General features: G+C 46.8%; 7 protein-coding genes across 7 annotated transcripts; 4 read left to right on the top strand and 3 right to left on the bottom strand.

Annotated features, from left to right (window-relative positions):
* Positions 1–1,437: 1,437 nt before the first annotated feature.
* Positions 1,438–2,337, top strand: N7481_013478 (putative FAD monooxygenase; the record flags this gene model as incomplete). The annotated part of the gene is made up of 1 exon (XM_057272697.1): positions 1,438–2,337. The coding sequence occupies one exon, from the start codon at positions 1,438–1,440 to the stop codon at positions 2,335–2,337; it is 900 nt and encodes a 299-aa protein (XP_057115329.1).
* A 493-nt stretch (positions 2,338–2,830) lies between these two features.
* Positions 2,831–4,049, top strand: N7481_013477 (D-alanine--D-alanine ligase family protein; the record flags this gene model as incomplete). The annotated part of the gene is made up of 3 exons (XM_057272696.1): positions 2,831–3,199; positions 3,257–3,844; positions 3,909–4,049. The coding sequence occupies 3 exons, from the start codon at positions 2,831–2,833 to the stop codon at positions 4,047–4,049; spliced, it is 1,098 nt and encodes a 365-aa protein (XP_057115328.1).
* A 670-nt stretch (positions 4,050–4,719) lies between these two features.
* N7481_013476 (trehalose-6-phosphate synthase) lies at positions 4,720–6,384 on the top strand (the record flags this gene model as incomplete). Its single annotated transcript, XM_057272695.1, has 5 exons — positions 4,720–5,020; positions 5,077–5,446; positions 5,505–5,875; positions 5,910–6,276; positions 6,327–6,384. The coding sequence occupies 5 exons, from the start codon at positions 4,720–4,722 to the stop codon at positions 6,382–6,384; spliced, it is 1,467 nt and encodes a 488-aa protein (XP_057115327.1).
* Positions 6,385–7,246: 862 nt separating this feature from the next.
* Positions 7,247–7,781, bottom strand: N7481_013475 (GFA family protein; the record flags this gene model as incomplete). Its single annotated transcript, XM_057272694.1, has 3 exons — positions 7,247–7,384; positions 7,460–7,585; positions 7,674–7,781. The coding sequence occupies 3 exons, from the start codon at positions 7,779–7,781 to the stop codon at positions 7,247–7,249; spliced, it is 372 nt and encodes a 123-aa protein (XP_057115326.1).
* A 1,127-nt stretch (positions 7,782–8,908) lies between these two features.
* Positions 8,909–9,850, bottom strand: N7481_013474 (uncharacterized protein; the record flags this gene model as incomplete). The annotated part of the gene is made up of 1 exon (XM_057272693.1): positions 8,909–9,850. The coding sequence occupies one exon, from the start codon at positions 9,848–9,850 to the stop codon at positions 8,909–8,911; it is 942 nt and encodes a 313-aa protein (XP_057115325.1).
* Positions 9,851–10,922: 1,072 nt separating this feature from the next.
* On the bottom strand, positions 10,923–12,191 carry N7481_013473 (ditrans,polycis-polyprenyl diphosphate synthase; the record flags this gene model as incomplete). The annotated part of the gene is made up of 2 exons (XM_057272692.1): positions 10,923–11,587; positions 11,690–12,191. The coding sequence occupies 2 exons, from the start codon at positions 12,189–12,191 to the stop codon at positions 10,923–10,925; spliced, it is 1,167 nt and encodes a 388-aa protein (XP_057115324.1).
* Positions 12,192–13,031: 840 nt separating this feature from the next.
* Positions 13,032–15,983, top strand: N7481_013472 (exocyst subunit SEC10; the record flags this gene model as incomplete). The annotated part of the gene is made up of 2 exons (XM_057272691.1): positions 13,032–15,329; positions 15,459–15,983. The coding sequence occupies 2 exons, from the start codon at positions 13,032–13,034 to the stop codon at positions 15,981–15,983; spliced, it is 2,823 nt and encodes a 940-aa protein (XP_057115323.1).
* Positions 15,984–17,114: the final 1,131 nt, after the last annotated feature.

Here is a 17,114-nt window from a genome sequence, read left to right as displayed (position 1 = left end):
AAAAGTTCCATTTACCGAAAAGACAAACCCGACATAGGTCTACGTGAGCCAAATTTCAAATTTGTAGGGTATATTCTAACATAATGAATTTAGATTCGGAGGTTCTTTATTGAAATCCGTGGTAAACTTGAAACTGGCATCAAGTTCTAGTTCGCTGATGTGCTCATGATGACATAATAATCTCAGTGGTAAAACTTACATATTTCCAGGAGAATCCCTTGGTACATAGCTATTTCTCGCTCCTGAGATCCTCAAAGTCAATTTGAAGTCCCGCATAATGTTTTCCTCAGCCTGTTACGTGGATGTGTTAATCGTTGGGGCAGGGCCTGCGGGGCTCACAGCGGCATGTTGGGCAGCTCAATATAACATGTCAACTCGTATCATTGACCGAAAAGAAGGTCGCACTAAAACAGGCCACGCTGATGGATTACAAAGCCGGACTATAGAGATACTAGAAAGCTTTGGCATTGCCGACCCTATCCTAAGGCAGGGTGTCCAGAACCCCGACTCGTGTCATTGGGTAACTACAACATGCATTCCAATTTTTCGCTGGCCACTGACTTGTTAGATAACCAACAGCAGAACGGGAAATATTGAACAAGCCAACAGATATGAATCAGACCCAAAGGAAATGCCAGGATCTAAGCAAGTATTGCTAAACCAAGGGGCCGTGGAGCAAGTATTCAACGACTACTTGGATAGCAAGGCAAAGGTGCGCGTGGAGTGGAATAAAGTGGCCGAGTCCATCAACTTTTCGGCTGCCACTGATGACGACCATAAACAATGGCCAGTAGTTGTGAGAGTCAAAAGTTCCGGAGAGTATGGTGTGTAATGCTAGATTTTGTTCCCTGGTCATTAGTGTTCGCGTGTTTAAGATGTTGGCTAACAACCTGTTTTTGGAAGGAAAGAAACGATACATGCACGCTATCTTGTCGCATGTGACGGTGCGCACAGCTCGGTTAGAGAGGAACTGGGTGTCTCGGTCGATACTGTATCAGAAGATTCGAATTGGGGGGTGCTAGATATAGTCCCAATAACCGACTTTCGTTCGTCTACCTCCCTATGCTAAAGAACCTCAGATTGACCATATATTCAGCCGATATTCGCCGTTCCTGCTCAATAGACCGTCAACCTTACGGGAGTATCATGACAGTGCCGAGGGAGAACAGGCTGGTTCGATTCTACATTCAACTTCGGGACTTAGATGAAACGTCCTTGCAGCATCCTGGTTTCTCCCCTACGGTCATGCTGGAAAGAGCGAAGGATATAATGAGACCGTATAGTTTGACTTATAGATACTGTGACTGGTGGTCCGTGTATTCAGTAAGTATGCGTGATCCATGACGGGAGCCCTATTCTGATGATGATATTTAAGATAGGTCGACGTCTAGTCAGACAATACAGACCTCATGAGCAGTAGGTAGCATACCGCAATCTATGCAGACTATTTACTTACTGTTTTCGAGCGTGTTCCTTGCCGGCGATGCTGCACATACACACTCTCCAAAGGGCGGGCAAGGTATGAACGTGTCTATCCAAGACACTTACAACCTATTATGGAAACTGGGAGAAGTTATTACCAATGGTGCTGACCCCATTATTCTGAAAACGTATGATTCCGAGCGACGCCCAGTTGCGAAGCAGCTGATGACTCTGGATTCCTGTCTTGTGCAAGCATACGAGGGAGAGGAAAATATGTCAGGCGGAATTTACGAAATACGAGATCAATATGCGGGTTTCATGGCTGGCACCGAAATAACATATCCTAATAGCATGTTAATTGCTGGAGAAGCGGAAGCTGCTGTTCCTAAGCTTGCGAAAAACCTCAAACTGGGTATGCGGCTACCTTCTTTCCCAGTGGTCTATCAATGTGATGGAGTCCCTATACACATAACTCATATCCTTGTGAGTGACGGAGCATGGCGGCTGCTGGTGTTTTCGGGTGATCTACGCAAACTCGAGAGGTTGACAGCTTTGTCTCGTTTTGCGGAAAGCTTTAGCAGACGGCCTCATCTAGCTCATCGACAGCAGAAGAAACCCCAGAAATGTCGCCCCACCATGGAATTACTTCTGATACAATCAAGCCCCAGAAGCGCCCTCAATCTGCTAGAGCTTCCGGAGCTCTTCCACCCTTTTGATGATACGATGGGCTGGGACTACTGGAAGACATTTACCGACGATCAGAATCAAGCTTATACAGGATATGGTATTGATGAGCGGGGGCCAGGGTGTCTGGTTCTTTGTCGACCTGATCAGCATGTGGCATGGATTGGCAGCCTGGAAGACACAGCTGGGTTGAATAGTTACTTCGCGAGATTGGCTGGGTCATCGGGATAGATAAGATAGAGGGCTAACGAGTGTGAGTCAGAATCTCGTCTAGCAAGCAGCACTGAATAGATTCTAATTTGACTCATTATTAGTATCACAGAGTGGATAATGGGGAAAAACCATGCTAGGTGAATAAACCGGTTTATTAGAAATCACCAATTTAGCTATTTGACCAACATTGTTTACAAGTAATATTCTTCTAACACTCAAGTACACATTTCTTCATATTAATTTGATGACATCATAACTAGAATGTCTGGGGTGTGTGTTACAGTAAGTCATAAAAGCAGGGACATCAAGACATGACGTTTACAAGAACATTACAACTTCCGCAATTGTAGCAGCTATAGCCCTTTGGGGATAGCATGACGTGATTTTGACTACTCTCATCAATTTCCTTCTCTGAACTCCCTTCAACAATGATATGCAAATTCTTTATAGAACTGATTGTCCTGTCTTCTCTGCCATCCGTCTTACATTATCAACTATCTCCAGTCGCATCATGGGCGATGCACAGATTCATGGTCTCAATATAGCTCTGGTATCGGAGCAAAAGTCGACATATCTTGAGTACGGGTTTTCAGAAGGACAGTGCGCGGCTCTCACGCATGACGGGGAAATAAAGGCTGTCTCAACTGCACTCCAGTGTCTAGGCCACTCAGTCACTCTAGTACCTGGTATCCAATCTCTAGTCCAGCTACTCGCAACAGGGACGTATAAGAATTGGGATTTAGTATTTAATATGGCGCAAGGCTTCTATGGGCCAGCGAGAGAATCGCAGGTTCCGGCACTGCTGGAGGCCTATCGAATTCCGTTCACATTCAGCGATGCTGCGACGATTACGTTATGTCAGAACAAAGCAATCACTAAGGTACCCTAGGAAAATGTCTGCACTTAAGATTCAGTATACTAATTTCAAAGGCGCCAGGTTGTCTTGGATCGTCACAACATCCCTAATGCGCCTTTTGCCGTGATTCCTATGACAGACGGGTTGGCAGACCTCTCTGACCTTTATACAGTATCACCACCTTACCCTCTATTTATTAAGCCTGCCACAGAGGGATCCTCTAAAGGAATCGATAATTACAACAAAGTTAATGGTCCGACAGAACTGAGACCGGCATTACAGGAATTGAGCTACCAATTCCCGGGTCAAGATATCCTCGTGGAATCGTTTTTGTCGGGCCGGGAGTTTACAGTGAGCATAATGGGAACGGGCGCGCAAAGTCGGGTAATCGGCATCAGAGAACACCTATGGCAAACGACCCCAAATCACAGCACCGAGAATGGTTATAACTCAGATCCGCCACCGAACTTTGCATGCAGACTTAGCAAATCCAGCCAAGCCGATAAAATGTTGATGTATAAGGATTCGCACGACATGGCTGAACCTCAAATCAAAGCCGCATGTCAGACAGCGTTGGATACTTGGAAACTCCTCAATTGTCGTGATTGTGGGCGTGTTGACATTCGGTTCGATTCCGACAAGCCAGGGTCAAGCCCAAACGTGCTAGAAGTAGGTTCAATATATTACCCCCATTTGCCAAACGCAAGAAACTTATATTTTCACGGTTTTGTAGGTTAATCCTATTGCTGGCCTTCTCCCAGAGCATTCACCATTACCAGCGTCGGCTAAGGTAAACGGGATGTCGTTTGAGGAACTCATCTCAGAAATTATAGAATTATCTGTACAAAGAGCAGTTCATACGGATATGATTTAAGGTCTGAAACCAAACCGAATACAAAAGCATATGAGAAAGCGACATGTTCACTCAGATTACCCATCTCTGGCCGACACAGACAAGAATTATCTCTCAATGCCGGTCTGTGTTAATCAGATAAAAACAGGCTTCGGGGTTGGGTATTTTCAGGTCTTAAGTACTCTAAGCAAAATTTGATCCTAAAGGGGAAGACCTGAAAAACTTGCAAGGTATATTATCGAAAATATATTGCTGGCGCATGTTGAGCGAAGAGAAAATGTGTATTGCATTGCTAAATAGGGCATTTCTACATTTGAAGAGATCTATATCAGATGACATCGCTGTAACATTGGTCAATTTATCACACTTGTCATGTAATACAGTTAAATACGTCGCTATGTTTCCTGATGTTGAGGTAATTATGAGGTCGATGGGAATCGTAGCGCCACATTCCTTGGCAAGCCCCCGCCTGGTTGATGATCTTGAATTGGCTCTTGACCAACCTATGCCAAAATTAGTCGAAAACCGGTTCCCTTCTACGTGGTGGTAAACTCGGATTATACTTGTTAAGAGAATCCATGAGAAACCTCTCATTCAATGGTAAAATCTGCTCTATAAGACTGCAACTCGGAACGCCCTCGTAGCGTTTCGACCGAGTCAATTACCCACAAGCGTCATTTGAGCAACAGAAATGCGCAACACTATGACAGATGATAAACCTTCCAGCAAGCAAAGAGTTATCATTGCATCAAACCGTCTACCACTCTCTATTGACAAGTATGACGGCAACTATAGAGTGACACCATCCAGTGGCGGCTTGGTGACTGCGCTGCGGGGCTTGAGTGTAGCCAACTACCTATGGCTAGGATGGCCAGGGATAGAAATTGGTGAAACGGAGAGAGAAGAGGTCTATGCCGTTTTAGCAAAGGAAAACGCCGCTGCGGTTTACCTTAGCGATGAAATGGCTCAAAACCACTACAATGGGTTCTCCAGTACGTGAGAAAAAGAAGTGAGACCTTTTTCAGTTACTTATATCGAGATCGCCTAGATGAAATTCTTTGGCCTATACTTCATTATCAATCCGGGGCTCATATGAACTTTGAGGCCTGGACTGCTTATCAGCAAGTGAACGAAGTGTTTGCTGATAGGATCAGTGAAGAAGCAAAAGATGGTGATCTGATATGGATTCATGATTATCACTTACTTCTGTTACCATCGATGTTACGAGAACGCCTTAAGTCCCAGAATAAATGTTGTCCGATCGGGTTCTTCCTCCACACACCGTTTCCGGTGGATGATTTCTGGCGAGGGCTTCCCGTACAGGGAGACCTACTTCGTGGTGTTCTTGGGAGCGACATCATTGGGTTCCATACAGACGAGTATATGAAAAATTTTATCGGTGCATGCAAGACACTTATGTACGTTTCAACCCTATCTTACAAAGCTATATCTCTACTAACAGAGCTGTGGTTTCAGTGGTGCTGATGTGATGGAGCATTCCGTCCAATATGATAATCATACCGTCCGACTTGATAAGTATTTTGTCGGTATCGACCCCCAAAAGTTCTCTGATGCGCTCAACGACCAAGCTATTATCTCAAGGACCCAGGAACTTGAGTCTTTATATAAAGGCAAGACTATAATCATTGGTGTGGATCGCTTAGACTATACAAAAGGCCTGCCGGAGAAATTCCTTGGATTCCAGGTCTTTCTTGATGAGCATCCAGAATGGGCCGAGAAGATCGTCCTCGTTCAAATTGTTATTCCGAGCCGTGAAGACGTTGCAAGGTATAAGGATCTTAAAGATGAGATTAGCAAACTTGCAGGCCAGATTATCGGAAAATACGGTATGCATTTATGCGTTTTCCTATCACTGGCTAGTTGGCATGTATACTGACAGACTAGCAACTCCACACTCGACACCGTTGCTTTATATTCATCGTTCAGTCTCTTTTGAAGAGCTTATAGCACTGTACTCTATCTCGGACGTATGTCTAATTTCTTCGCATCGAGATGGGTTGAATCTTGTGGCATCGGAGTACGTTTCATGTCAGGAAAAGCGACACGGAGTGCTAGTACTATCCGAATTCACTGGAGCAGCAACTTTTATGAAAGGAGGCAGCTTATTGATCAATCCCTCCGATACGAGAACTATTTCCCATATGCTGTATAAGGCACTTACCATGGAGAATGAAGAGAGGAAGGCAAACTATGAGGAATTGCGAGACTTCGTCAATACTCATACAAGGTAAATCTCCATTCCTTCCGACATATTACGCAACAAGCTGAATTTTTAAGTGTCAAATGGACGGAGACGTTCTTGAATGAGCTGTACCAGTTGGGGAATAGTAACTAGAGAGAGCCCTGGCTACTCATGACTGCTGCGTCGTATTCTAAAACCACGATCTATTTCGCCATTGACTCTCCAGCTATTTACTTATAGATCAATAGCCCTTTCAGTTTCACTTCAAAGTACCCCACAAAAAGCAGAATCTAGTATATTCTTGTTTATTTCAAAAGACGTGTTCACATTGAGGACTGAGGTATTGGTGGGTTTGCACAATTACTGGTGGTCGCCGAAGAGCAGAATCCATGGATGAGCGAAGAAAGGACCTAAATTAAAGTAATATCTTTCGATTCAAAATGTTAAGCTGGCTCTATTATAGCACTATTTTGCTAAAAGAAATGAAACTATAAATACATCTTGCGGCAACCCAGCTAGCGAAGTAAAGCAGATCGACCAAGTTACTCCACAGCCCGGCTATGTTGCCACATGTAAACCTCGAAGAGATGAGAGTGGGCTCAGCTGTAAATGAACACCCCGCCGCTTTGAATACCCTTTCTTTTCCCATTCTCTGCCACATCCAACAAATCCCTCCCATAACCTCCCATCCACATAACGCACGAACGCAATTTTCTACGACAACAAATCCAGCGTCGGCTGTGCCAGCACGAACTACAGCGCAAATTGTTAATAGTCCTCACGTCTTTAAGCCTGCACATTGTGGCAGATGATACCAGTATATCTCTTTGCAAGTAATGGAATTATCCTCTTTATATATACAAACGATATAATTGAGGGAAACCGCCCACGGCATAGAGCAAGATAAATCGATGCTGCCTCCTTGATCCATGATCAAGTATTCATAGTCTACTCTTTAATTTCCCATTTATGAAAGATACCTGCACATATGAGAATCATATAACTTCACTTGGCTTCATGTCTTGAACATACCGGGGATTTCTGGCATCCAGCTCGCTCGAGCCTTGCCGAAGAACTCACCCTTGGGTGGTAATGCTTCAGGATCATCGAAAGAACCGGCCGCGATGTATCTAAACTTGTCTTTGGCCATCTCCTGTGAGGAATCAAAGATTCCAGTAGCTTGTTAGATCGACATGCTATGCGGCTTCTCCGTGCTATTACCACATACCCCATACTCCAGAATAAAACTACCACAGGTATCGCAGAATTCGCGGTAGATCGTCACACCAGAGCCATTATCAGCGGCATGCTGCTTCGGGGTTCCCTTCGTATACTGAAAACTGTCCTTGGGGACCTTGGTAGTTAGTCCGTAGTTAGTTCCGAATGCTTTCTGTTTGCTTGTCAGCATTCAAATTTGAGTACAGGTCTGGAGTTCGATTTACTTTGCAGTTTCGGCAGTGGCAGAGCGAGGTCCGCGCATCTTCAGGAGACGCAAGTGACAGTTTGTATTCAAGCTTGCGACAGACGCAGGATCCTGTAAAGGCTGGCATGGTAGCAATAATACAAAACACTGTTTCAAAAAATGATGGTTAATGGTTGTTATTAAATCAAAATCGGTAGAGTCGTATTGTGACGTCACCGTGTAGGAGAGTCAATGCTGGTTGACCGGGCTGGTTGCGTTCTTCACTGTTCACCTTTCCCCAAACAGGTTTTGGTTTCCAACCTTGTGTTTGTAAAAAATGCCGAGACTTTTCTTCTTGCCATTCTGGAGCCATATTGCTTTCAAACAAGCCATACTGGGTTGGTAATACCTTCATGGACCCTATAAATCTATATACTTCAGCGCACATAATCGGGGGTGGTATGCGCCTATCAGAAATTTGTCAGGAAATATACCAGCGGCGTACCCATTTATCTAGTAGGCTCGCTATGATTTAATCCTACGCATAGAGACTATTTATTAAGTTTGTCGTGCGTGTCTCTATGATATTGTCCAATCTAGTACCTAGATTTAAAGAATTAGGAATCGGTATAAAATAACTATATACAAACCGTGGGATGACACAGCACCTGGAGCTTGAGCCCCTCAGGCTTCAGCAACATTTCCTCCTTTCAAGGGTTCGCGGACATGCCTTATCTGGCCCAACGGTCTAATGTGTGTCCGTTTGAGACATAAGCGGCAGGTAACTAAATACGACCAAACACTGTTCTCTTGTCTTGTCTCTCTTAACTGCCGGGGGTCACTAACACATTCCGTATATCTTCAAAGCAGCGATACGAACTTTCTCTATCAAATTCCGGGGACAAGGGACCAATGGAAACCGATACCGGTTCCTAAGCCAGTATTTATGTAATCTGATTCCCTTGTTTAGGCTCAATTACGTTCTTTGAACCCAACCAAAAGCTTTTTCTTGAAACAGAAAAGTATCGTGAATATATCCGATCGGCAAGCTCTCTCTGATCACTCGGAGTGGATGGCGTAGAACTTTATATAGAGGGCCGTCATCAAATATGAAGTATTTGAGATTTTTTGCCAGGCCATCATGCAGAGACTGGAGTACGTATTCTTCTGGGCTAGATTCAATCTGTTTTTGAGCTTGAATGTGCGTGTTGATGTGGAGCAAGCGGATTCGGGGAGACTTCAATGCTGCCTGGATCGCTTGCTGCTAGTGCATGATCAGCAAATGAACCTGTATCTCTGAAGGGTGACTATGGCGTTATTCACAGTGTCAATTTGGACTATTCCGAACCGAAACTCCTCAACTTCAGTGAAGAAGGTCGTCATTTCTTTCAGTAAATTCTTGTCTAGGTGATTTGCCATGTAGCCTCGGGGGTTAATTGAGAGTACTTTGAGTGTCGCCGAATGCTGCACTCGCAAAGATTGAACTAGAAGGGACGGCAGTTCAGGCGGAAATGGGGTATATAGCGATGCAATGCTCAATACCTCTAGGCCGCTAAAGGAGTGAATGAACTCCACGAAGCCATGAGCCACTAGGTCCGTAGACAGCTGTCTAGGTCGCAACCCGGCTTCGACGGATTTCTCCCAGAACTCTGTACAGTCGGAAACATCGAAAGTAGAGCCAGCGTGTAAGGTTAACGATTTTAGCTTGACAGGCGAAATCAAGCTCCAGAGCGGACAACGAGGTGTTCCCAAATCCACGAATCCTCGCAGATCAAGAGACCTCAATTCGGAAATGAGCTGCCCGTCCCGGCTACTGGATATTTCGCTAAAGCATAGCACGCTTTCAGTGTCAGCCCATATGGTCAATTCTTCCAATTTAGTGGAATTCGAAATTGCGAGGCCTAACGACCTTAGAACTGATTCATCATCAATCTCAATCAAACTCAAAGTTCTGACATTAATTAGAGGTCGAAACTCTAACGATGGATGGAAATATGGGGATGGTGTATTGTCAGTACCCATTCGCAGCTGTAGGATCTCCAGACTTGGCGTGAGCATGACCGCCGTGACGAGATTTTGAGTGGTGGATACGGTCAGGTCCCAACTGCCAGTGTTGGATGCAGTCAGCGGTGTCATCACACGATAGAAATGTGTAACCACAAGCAGTATGTGAACACGAACATAAATTCCCGTAATTGCGGCATTCGAAGGACGCATGACACAATAATAGTATTGAGCATTCTTGCAGCAGGTGAAAGGATGCTCTCAGTGCCCAAATTCGAGTCAATCGCGTGGTAGCTATCATACCAGGAACCCGTGATCAGTACCCGCTTAGTATGCTTAAGTTGAGTGAATCGCGGGTCTCCAAATATTTCTAATTTCACCTGGAGAAGATCATTTGCCGCAATGCGACCAGGGTTGTGGAATTGGACTGTATGATATAAGGAAGGGGTGGCTATGTAGTTCCATTCACGGCAAGTGAGGGCCAGGCTAGCTAGGTCTGTGTCGTCCAACTAGAGGGTAGTGGTAGTCAGTAATGAACTACTACTAGTAGTATTTCAAAGAAGGTAGGAGGGATGTGGGATTCACATATTCTCTGAGAAGCCAGAAAAGTAGACTGAAGTCTATCACCATCGCTAGATTGATTGGCTGTAATTACCCTGTGCGAATAATGTATTTGAAAGCACTTATCAAGGCGTTATGCACAGAAGAACACATATACACCAGCGAGGAGTCTACAGGATGAAGTGACATCAGGTCTATGTCATGGATGAGTTACGACCATGGTTCCGAGGTTGAGGCTAATGAATCCGCGTCCCTGCGAAAGGCGGTCACCTTTATTATGCTAGTATATTTACATTTTTCTTTGCATACCCTTATACTACTACTAGTACACCGTGGGAGGTAAACTTAAGAACTCCAAGTTGTATATCTCCCTCCGAGTCGCTGACATTCATTATTATACCAGTAGTACTTATACAATCATGTACTGGTAGTATATTGATAATGACCTCGGGAGTGTCCATATAAACACCGCCTGTGATCTGCCACTAGTAACTGTAAAATACCATTTGTCCTGGAGTAGAACATTGTAGTAGAACAAGATAATATTAATACAATCCTCATAAAATACTAGTATGATATGATATAACACAACAAGATATAATACGGTTAGAATTAATTCAACGCGGTCACAACCAGACCACAGGGTATAACGTAAAGCCCATGCAATGACCATCCCCATCACCATCACCACCCACTACCACCTAACCCAAGGTAGATCTATTCCTCACCACTTTTCTCTTCTCTTCCCTTCTCCACCCCTTTCGGATGAAACTACTACCTCCCGAACCTCATCTGAGCCCCAGCATAATGCCACAACCCCCCTCATAAACCCCTGATACTCAACCGCCTCCCCATCCCCCGTCGACCCATGACTCCGATCACCAGTACAATACATCTCCGTCAACCGTAACTGCCAAGGCGGATACCCATCCAATTTGAGGAAGGGGCCGAAAACTAGTAAAAGATCTGGTTCGGGTTTGAGTAGATCGTCAGCGCCAGCACCTGCACCTGCGCCAGTGCCAGTGCCGGTACCGTTGGTCGGGCGAGTGCTGCCACCATTTCGCAGCGGGTGAGCCGTGATTTCCGTAATCTCCGCATCGACGAGTTCAGGGGTTATATCCTCTGGCGAGAGTTTTCCGTTCTGAGACATTTCTGCGAGGGTTTTTGTTAGGTCGACGATTGTTTCGCGGCCGTCTGTTGAGGAGAGGAGGAGGAGGGCGATTGAGTCGGTGCCGGTACCGGTGCCAGTAGTGCTGGGATTGGGAGACCCGTGTACGGCGTGGTGTGGTGCGTAGAGCTGGAGGGAGGGTTGTTGCGATGTGCCGTGGTAAGAGGCGAGTTTTGTGGAGATTATTTGGTGGAGGGCTGGGATGCAGGATTTTAGGACGCCTATAGTGAGGGGGAGTGGTCAGCTATGGTCCAGCTCTTGCTCTTTCTGGACGAAATCTCTGGCCAGGCCAGGCTAGGCCAGGTAGGCAGCACTTCACTTACCACTCTTCTCATAAACGCTCAACTGCGCAATCCCCGCGCACGTACACCAAGCTGTAAGCTCAGCAACTTCATCCATAAGTACAGCGAGGGCGTCATCTTCAGTTCTCAATGTAAGAATAACACTCAAATGCTGCGGCAATCGTTTCAGCGAGCGCACATCCTTCCGAATCAATTCCGGCGTGCGGTGGTGGTGATAAACGATTGCGAGAATTCGGTCGACGACGGCATGATAGGCTTGGATGAGGCGGACGACGATGCCGAAGATGATGTGTGTGAGGGCGTAGGCGAGACGGTGGACTTGCGACTTGATGAAGGTGCGGATAGGGGTTTTGCGTGGCTGTTTGCTTTTGCTTCGGCGGGATGAACGGGCTGAGCGGGGGGTTGTGAGGTCTGCTGGGTCCGGGAGGTAGGGTTTTAAAAGGGCTTCGCGGTCGGCTGGGGTGAGTGATTCGCCTTTGTTTCTTATTTGGGAGCGGATGGTGTTGCGCGAGGTTGAGGGCATTGTGGTGGTGGTGCCCGGGGTGGTGAGGAGGGGAGAAGTGGTGGAGTGAGGTGGAAAGCGGAAGTGGTGATGCAGTCGTAGTAGTAGGAGGAGTAGTAGTAGTAACACCTGGGCTATACTCTGAGAGAGTAGAATAAGTAGAATATTTAGAGAATACTTTTGGTTACTTAATAGCTAAATATAAATATAATTATAAATATAGTAGACTAGAATACTAATACTATAATGATGCTGCCTTGAGGCCAAGTGGCAGTACCAAGTAACTATGGCTGTGGCTATGTAACTAGTATTATACGACTGTAAGAGTATTTAATATCTAGGTAACCTTGGAATTCTTTAATTTAGATATCTACTACGCTGCTATATACTTGCTATATACTATTATGCTAAGCACTGTAGATATACTAATGGTTACTAATACCGGTGGCTTAAGGTATAATTCTTCCTTTGGTATATCAAATCTAACGGAATTGTAGTAAAGAGGTGATTATTATGTATAAGTGTATCTTATAGAATACTATCTCCATAAATTAAACTATTCTTCTATACTATATACTATAGTATACTATAGTATAGTAGTAACATGACTGCTACTAGTAGTATACTTGTATAGTTACTTGTACGCTGATTAGTACTGCCGCAGTCCGCAGCTTCCCCGGATTCCTTCCGCTCTCCAACTCTCCCACCTTCACCTTCACCTTCACTCCTCCACACCCCTCACCATCACCACCACCACTGCGCACCCCCACCACCTACACTAATCACTTACTGCAATTACTCTACTCCTACAATTGCGCAACATCTACCTCTCCCACCACCCAGGGAGCCCTGGAGGGCATCATGACATCCGACAATGCATCCATAATATCCACCCCCCGCTCCGTCTTCCCCCAAGGCCCCAGCTTCACCCTCGACGACTTCTCCAGTCGCGACTTCATCGTAAAAGAATTCATCGAGGCCCTCTCCGACACAGCCATCTCCAACCGCCGCTCAACCATCGCAGCCCCTACCACATCCAATTCCACCTCCACCTCCACCTCCACCCCCAACCAACCCTTCGATCCAAAACCTCTCATCCGCACCTTCGAACACGCCCAGCGCCGACTAGGTGACCTCTCCGGAGACCTCGAGATCCGCGAAAATGAACTCTCCGCCGCCGTCCGCCGCGCAGAAGCTCAACACTCGCAGAACCTAACCACGCTAGGCCGCAAACTTCGCCAAACAATCGAGTCCTTCCAACAACTCGATACATCTCTGAATGGCACTAGCGGGTTGGACAGCGCGACCGGGATTGTGAATGGGAATGGAGGGCCTGGATCTGGATCCGGCGGAGGAACAGGCAATATGGCCGTGGAAACGGGCAAAAAGCTTGAAGAACTCGATCGCCAGCGCCGTCGGGCATTGGATGCTCATTTCTTGCTGGAATGTTGGGAGGGCGTGAGTAATCGGGGTGAAATTTCACTGTTGGAGAATCTTAGACGATCGGGGACTGCTGAGGCGAAGGTTCGCAGTGCGCATATTGCGAGGCAATTGTTGCGCATTAGCCAGCGGTTGGATCCGTCGAGTTGGAGGGAGAATTCGAGTGGGAAGTTTATTGGGAGTGGGACTGCGAATGGACATGGACGCGAAAACAGCAATAGCAATGGGCCCAGCTCAAATGCTTCTTCCGAAGATGTTAGTCGTGATGGGAGTGGGAGTCAGAGTCCGCCGCGTCGCAATACGCGTGAAGTGATTGAGAAATTCTCGGAAACGTTGGAAAAGGACCTTTTGAAGCAGTTTGATGATTTCTATCGCAAGGCCAATTTCGATGGGATGAAGGATTGTGCTACTGTTTTGCAGGATTTTAATGGCGGGGCTAGTGTTATTGCTCTGTTTGTGAATCAGCATCAGTTCTTTATTGATCGCAGCCGGAACGAGTTGGAGGAGGTTGGTGGTGATGAGGATTCCTGGGAGCGCGTGGCCGATCCCGATGCTGAATTGCCAGGGGTTGAGCCGAGTTTACAGTCTCTTCTTGATGAGGTTAAAGTGGTTGTTCAGGAAGAGTCGGCGATTATCCGTCGTGCATTCCCTTACTACGAGCAGGTGTTGGGCAAGTTCCTTCAGCGGGTGTTTCAGCAGTCGATTCAGCAGCGCTTGGAGATGGTGCTGGAGAAGGCTAGCGGGGTGTCCTCGTTGGCGTTTCTACGGTGTTTGCAGAGTTCTCGGGGGTATATCAGTGCTTTGATTGACGATCTCAAAGCACATGGATTGACTGAGCATCCTGAGGCTATTTCGTCTCAAAGTGCGCTTCTCTTGGATCAGCAGCTGGAAGAGCTGTTCGTTCCTTACTTCGTTGGATCATCTTATATCGAACGCGAACGACGGACGTTGGAGGAACTGTTCAACGCGGTCTTGTTCAAATTTACCACCTACCAAGCTCGTCGCAAGAAGGCCGCCACCACATTCATGGCTTCGCTCTCTCGACCCGGTACCGAGCTTCTCTCCACCGCACGCGATGCATTCATCTCTCGACTCGATTCCCCCGAGGTCTCCCCGATCCAGCGACGAATGCTCCTACACGTCGCAAAGATAGGCGAGGTCCCCGAGACAGTCCGATTAACGGAGATCAAACTCACCGAGGAAGACGGACAGCCGAATCTCAGCGACGTCAAACGAATGCTGAAGTGGCTGGCTGAGGCTGTGGGTCGTGGACTGGAACTGAGCGTCAACACAGATACCCACAAAGATGTCTCGGCTATGCTGAACGTGCTGTTAGTCACGATGGGCGATGGGTACATTGATGTTTGCCTCGATGCAGCCTTGGATGCAGCAACTTCGCAAGAATCTGGCAAGAATGAGCCCGACTTTGCGTATCTTCCGTCTGTGAGAACGACTATTAGTATCACTACATTGATGGTGATGTGTGCGAATGCAGTACTGCTTCCATTGGCTGCTGCTAGTATCACCACAAGGCGGGATATGGAGAAGCGCACGAGTCAGACGACGTCTCGTATTGAGGAGAAAATTAATACTATCCAGCAGAAGATGATTGACGGGACCCTAGCTTGGGTGACCCGTTTACTCTCGGGCCAGAAGAAGAATGACTTCCGTCCGCGAGACACCGATAATGCGTCGTGGTTGGAGATGCTACAAACGCCGGTACGTGAAGTGATCAGTCTCGCAGCAGTCAGCCAAGTCGTCACAAATTGCCCTATTTCCCCATCTCTACGTTTGACTTGGGTTTGACTACGCTGTTTGCTCCCATCACCCCACTAACATCCAATCCAGACCTGCGCCTCAATCTGCACATTCCTATCCCGCCTCCACACAATCGCCAAAACAACCCTCCCCAAAAGCGGCGCCAACATCCGCCAAGTCCTCACAGAAATCGCCATGCGCACACGAGACCTATTACTGGAACATTTCAAAAAGTTCCCCGTCTCCGGACCCGGCGGTCTAATGGTCACAAAAGATATGACTCAATACACCGACCTCCTCCGATCATGGGACATAGATACCGATATCAAAGGACCCGGCGGCGCGCTGGACGTGTTGCTGGAAGTGGGTAGTTTATTTGTCATTGGCGTTGAGGCGCTTCGTGAGAGGATTCGTGGGGGTGGTGCGACTGCTGCGGGGAGTTCGCAGTCTGGTTCTGGTGTGTCTGCAGGGTCGGGGTCGGCTTCGGCGTCGGGGTCGTCAGCGGCTGGGCAGAGGCAGGAGGTTAAACTTAGTGTTACGGAGGTTAGGGCTTATGTTTCCAGGCGTGAGGATTCGAATACCCTCGCTATGCAGCAGGTTCTTAATGCGCTGTAGTGGGAGGGGGGCGGTTAGTTTGATTAGATGGATAGATAGATGCAATACAGAGTGCGAGTACGGAATGGAGTACCTCAGAGGACTAAAGAGGACCCTACTGGGTATGTACGAGGCGTATGTAGTGTGTATGCATGTGTGTTCAGGAAAAGGCCCGAGTCAGGTCAGGCACCAGACACGTCAGATGTGGAGCGGAACGATGACCTGGCTTGACTTGACTTGACCTGGACCTGGCTTAATCTGAGGGGAATGGTCCTCGTAGCGAGGAAAGTTCACTATAATCCTAACTAGTGTCGAACTAGCGCGACTCTCATTTCTTTTTTTGTCGTGTCATTTCTTTGTTTGATGTGGGGGCGATACGGATAAGTGCTAAGGATGGCATGGCATGGCGCAACGGCTGGCCTCGCACTAGACTAGGGACTAGGGGGGTATACATAACTATCGTATCTCATCGAAATTGAAATTGAAATTACTCGCAGCTCGGCTCGCGGCTCGCGGCTCGCGTGGAATGGAAGATTTTGTTTCGTTTCTTTTTGTTTCGGGCTGGTTGGGCTTGTGGCTGCTGGTTCTAGTTTGTTCTATGGGGTGATTCTTTTGACCTGTTCGATAATTAATTAGATTGACGTACATACATGTACAGTAGGGAACTTGACTAGAACTGCTGTGAGGCAGAATTATGTGGGGGGGTTGATAGATCACATCAGTCGAGGGGTACAGTACGAGTGTAAGTACAGAAGTGGATACAAAGTACGAGTACAGAGTACTAAGGAGATAGGAATGCATGTACATACATGTACTTTTGTACTGCCTTGCTTTTTTATTGACATGACACGAATTCTCCTGGATACGAACTGTTGGTCTAGTTGAAATAGTCTACTCTAGTGGATTCTTAGTCTACAGTATAGTACTGTTGTTATCACTGGCAATTGTTGGGTTATTTCTCCGTGGATTCCTCGTATTCCCACGTTTTTTCTTTTCTTTGTTTTATTTGCCGTTTGCCGTCTGCTATGACTGTTTCAGTTAGCGCCGGTACTAGTAGTGGTCAGGTACAGCACAGCACAGCACAGCACAGCTCCAGACTGGGATGGATGGGATGGGAGATACCCTGTACGAGTAGACCTGACAGGGTTAAAT

The sequence above is a fragment of the Penicillium waksmanii genome (assembly GCF_028829765.1).
Source record: "Penicillium waksmanii strain IBT 27052 chromosome Unknown utg000011l:1.0-400869.0:1.0-401085.0, whole genome shotgun sequence".
Lineage (NCBI taxonomy): Eukaryota > Fungi > Ascomycota > Eurotiomycetes > Eurotiales > Aspergillaceae > Penicillium > Penicillium waksmanii.
The sequence above is the reverse complement of the archived record's forward strand: the minus strand, read 5'-3'. Positions and strand labels throughout refer to the sequence as shown.